This window comes from Ochlerotatus camptorhynchus, unplaced genomic scaffold (genome assembly GCF_037179485.1).
Source record: "Ochlerotatus camptorhynchus isolate MF236.1 unplaced genomic scaffold, CSIRO-AGI_Acam_v1.1 ptg000024l, whole genome shotgun sequence".
Taxonomy (NCBI): domain Eukaryota; kingdom Metazoa; phylum Arthropoda; class Insecta; order Diptera; family Culicidae; genus Ochlerotatus; species Ochlerotatus camptorhynchus.
In genome coordinates, this window is record NW_027040516.1 from 1,999,922 (window position 1) to 2,004,433 (window position 4,512).

Consider the following 4,512-nt stretch of genomic DNA (forward strand, 5'->3'; position numbering starts at 1 on the left):
TGATTTGCCGCAGATCCCGCCTCTCAAGGGTGAACAAACTGGCCGTCTACAAACAAATCATAGCACCTGCGATCCTCTACGCAGCTCCGGTGTGGGAATCATGTGCACAGACTCACAGGAACAAAATTCAGGTCGCTCAGAATAGAGTGCTGAGGATGGTTCTTGATCGTCCTTTCGACACTAGAATAACAAATTTACATGAAGAGGCAGGCATTGCCAAAATAGATTCCAAAATTAACGAAATTAAGACTAAATTTGCACAAAAATGTAATTTATCAGAACATGCTTTGATAAGCAATTTGTATATAGTAGGTTAGGTGTATATAGTAGTTGTAGGTTAGTTGTAGTTGTAAATAGTAGTTATAAGTAGACTCCTTTTTCCAATTCAAATCATACCAATCCCACCAAGGTGGTCATACTTTAAAATAGGCCTGATAGGACTAGAAACTGTAAATAATAATTAAAATCTCACTATACTAAAGTTGAAAAGACGCATCTGTGTCACTTGAAAAATTCATACATGTAAACCACACAAACACAAGAAATAAAGATCATTTAACTGTCAAAAAAAAAACCGTGCAAAACAAGAGTTCTTTTCCGACCAAGCACCAGCAAACATCAGCAGCAGTAGAAGCAGAATTTGTAGAGAGAAAGAGGAGAGAATAAACAGTTGTTAGCGTAGCCGTCCCGATCAAGTTTATTTTGCACACATCCCTGGTTTGGAGCAGCGTCGAACCCACCAGCTCTTTTCAGAGCCCTTACGAGGATTTCCGATCGACGCTTGCTTCCTCCACCACCCTGCCGGTACAGTCCACTACCAAAAGGGAAAGTTCCCTCCCAGTCCGAACAACCGATAAGGCGTAGCTAAAAACTTCACCGATATCTACTGTCTAAAATCTCTCTATTGTTCGCTTGTTCGATCGACGCTTGAGTAGGTATTGTTCAGCGGTGGAACCCAAACTACAACAACGGTGCCGAGAGAATTAAATCTGTTCAACGCCACTTTCTTCGTTTTGCGTTGCGTAGATTGCCCTGCGAAAGCCGTTGTCAGACACAAGCAGAGCCCTAACCGTGGCCGATATCCTGCAAGGAAGGACATTCTGACACCTCGACCACTTCGTAACAACCTTATGCTAGGACTGCCTCTACGTCGCACAAATTATGAAGCATACGGTGCGATTTGCGGAGTGCAGAGAGTATTCAACAGAGTTATCTCTGTTTTCAACTTTCATCTCTCCTGTGATGCTCTTCGTCGAAAGTTTTCTTCTGTTTTACGCCGGCAGGAGTAACTGACTATAAGATAATTGTTTTTAAATGATTTATATGTTATGACCATGCTTGAATGTATTTTTTTTTACTGTGGTTTATAAGGTGAAAATCATTGGGGCTTCATCCTGCCTGTTGAAGTAAAACAATAAACATGTCTGCTCAGTCTGGACAGCGCTTAAGACATTATAAATAGGTAAAATTGCACCGCAATTTGATTTCAATCTATAATGATAATCCTGATCAACATCCTCATGCAAGAAGATGTCTAGCAAAATCGGATTTAATTTTTTGAAATTTTGTTCTGCGAACGTCACGAGATTTTAAATCGACATTTTGCAACAAAGTGACGTTCGTAGAACCCACTTCGAATACTGGTCAAAATGCAAGTTTTTGGCGTTAATATGGGCTGTTTGGTGAAAATACAAAAAAGCGAAAATTTTCCATACTGGCGCATATGTCACTTTACTGTCACACGACAGTTTAAGTGACTCCATGGAGTAATCGGATAGTTTTAGTAGGATTGAGAGTTTCACCTCTTTGTAACCTGTTTGTACCTATTTAATCATTACATATAGAAATATAAAATGCGTATTTACAAACCTATTTAGCTGGCCGGTGGTTGTACTTTTGCCATTTCCGCTTTGAATTTGGCAATGGTTTCTCGCGCCAGTTTCAGCTTATCCTTCAGAAGTGAGATTTCTGTTTTAACCTTACCCTTCGTCTCAATTATATTCTCAAGAGACTGAACTTTCTTATCTTCAACTGAAATTAAAGAATCATCCGATTTCAAAATTAACGTACCGCATCAAAACACGAAAGCACTACTCACAATCCGTATCGTGCTTCCACGAGCCACCCGTCACCGGTTGCACATTGGTCAGCAGCTGTTGCATCAGCTGGGTTGGTTCCTGGAATACAATTTCCTCGTACTGTTCCGAGACCAGCACCTTTTTGCCTTCCAGCTGTGGTGAAACTTCTCCGTCCAGAATGGGCGACTGGAATAGCTTCAGGATGTGATACATCGTGACCGGCCGTTCCGTGGGATCGTGAAAGTGAATCTTGATCACAATCTCAAATTCTCCCCAGCCGGTTTCCGTAACTTCGAACGGTGGTTTCGTGACGACCCTGTTCGGGTTGGCATAGCTTTCGTGTAGCTTGAAGTGAATCTTTTTCACGTAGGTGGACATGTCTTCGTTGTGGTAGGGTTTCACGTAGACCGTCCACTGGTGAGTGTGGCCATCTTCTTCACGTTTCTTGCCAAACGATCGGGCCACGTTGCCGTAGACTAGAGGTTTCACGATTGTGAGGCCCTGAAAATATAAGTTGTTTTGCCGTTCGAAAGTGTATCAAGATAGGAGGAAGTTACCTTCACACGTCCGCCGGAATCTGGCCCGAAATCAGTCGAGATATTCATGTTGATGTTTGTTTCGACTTGGAAACCTTGTTAAGTGTATCACTGCACCAATTTTTTTTAGAATGGTAGAATTTTACATTCAAAACGTAAAGGAACGTTGAAGAATTCTGTAGAAAGGTTTTGTTTTTGACTATATTTCATGCATGAAGTTCGACGCTTCGATTTGATAGTTTGCTGTGTTGACAAACAAAACAGTGTTGGCAAATAAATAACTTTTATATTTTTATACACTGAAACAAATCGGCATGTACGGTTTATTGGATCCATCTTATACACCGTTCACATAACAGCGTAGTCATTATACCTGCTACGTGTACATACCTTGTTACCTGAAGACGAGGAGGGAATCTTCGGATTCATGGAGGAGGACATCAGAAATGTGATGAACTAGCCTACGGCTAAAAATCACAAAAATAAAGAAAAAAAAATCAGAAATGAGGAAGCTCGTATGCGAGGACAAAAGTGTTACATCTGCAAGGAACGGCAGATTTTGCAATGTAAAATGTAAAATTACGTTGTAAACTATACGTTGTGTTCGGGGTACTCCTATACAACGTATATTCGTAATAAGTCAGGTAACACAGTAGCCACAGCAAAACATAATATTTCCTGCATCGTACACAACAAAAAAAGTTGTTGAATATTACATTGAAACTGCTGCAACCAGGTCAATCCATCGGTTGTGTATTATCACATTGTACAATGTACATCGATTTTTCGAACAAAATTACAACCATTGATGTAATATTGTATCTGCTTTTTGCTATTACATCATTATTTCATACATCAGCTTGAATTACGTTGATCGATATTACATTTTTTTTGCTGTGTAGATAGAGTCGTCCCCCTCGCGGAAAACAAGATCGACGGAAAAACAAATCAAGGAAAAAAATCAGCTAACATAAACTAACACCCAGTAAAAGAGCTGTCAAACTGTTAGCATCACAGTCGCAAGTATTTTTGCATTCGTACACCACCATTCAAACCGCCAGAAGGAGGAAGAGCTAAAAAAATACTACAAATAGATAAAATTGTGTAGATAAGGTCACTGGCTTGGACACTGGTTATATATAATAAACGATACTTAGAGAGGAGTCTGGCGTTTTTATCTTTATTATTCGTATATTTATAGAAGCTGGAAGCTCATATAGTGAAAACTGCCAAATGTCAAAAATTTTTATTGCTGAAAGATCAGTAAAGAAATATTGCTAGTTTTCAGTAAAATGTTGTCATTTTGACAGAAGTTGGAATTGCTGAAAAATTCAGCAGTATTTGAAGTTGATTTACGTGCAAAATAATAATTGAGTGCATCGCAATATTTTGCACATTTCTTTGTGCTATTAATTAACCAACTAAGATCAATTAATCAATAGAGTTAGAATATTGTTTTTGATTCAAAAACCTAGTTGAATTTCAGAACACACAAAAAACAAAGAACCTCTTGAAAGGCTCATTGTCATTAGAAATACTCAGAGGAAGAGATAGGCGGAGAAAACAAAATACAATTCGGCAGCAGGGATTCGTTGCTAAATTATCTTACTACCCTTGCTAGAAGCTAGCATTTCAAATGACTTGTATATTTGATTCGATTTACGTGCAAAATAATAATTGATTGCATCGCAATATTTTGCAAATTTCTTGGTGCCATTCATTAATCAACGAAGATCAATTATTCAACAGAGTTAGAACATTGTTTTTGATTCCAAAAACTAGTTGAATTTGAGAAGCACACAAAACATAAAGGTGATTGAATTTCTGTTCGATTGCAATACTCTCAAAATTATTCTAGTAAGAATAAGAAATCTTCGGAAAAATTCTAATATGAATGT

General features: G+C 38.5%; 1 protein-coding gene across 1 annotated transcript; it reads right to left on the bottom strand.

The window, feature by feature from the left end:
• Nucleotides 1-1,856: 1,856 nt before the first annotated feature.
• On the bottom strand, nt 1,857-2,813 carry Gas41 (YEATS domain-containing protein 4 Gas41). Its single transcript, XM_065228937.1, has 3 exons — nt 2,636-2,813; nt 2,099-2,579; nt 1,857-2,031 (listed from the first exon to the last, which is right to left on the bottom strand). Exons 1-3 carry the CDS (start codon nt 2,681-2,683, stop codon nt 1,874-1,876), a joined length of 687 nt encoding a protein of 228 aa, XP_065085009.1. The 5' UTR covers nt 2,684-2,813; the 3' UTR covers nt 1,857-1,873.
• Nucleotides 2,814-4,512: the final 1,699 nt, after the last annotated feature.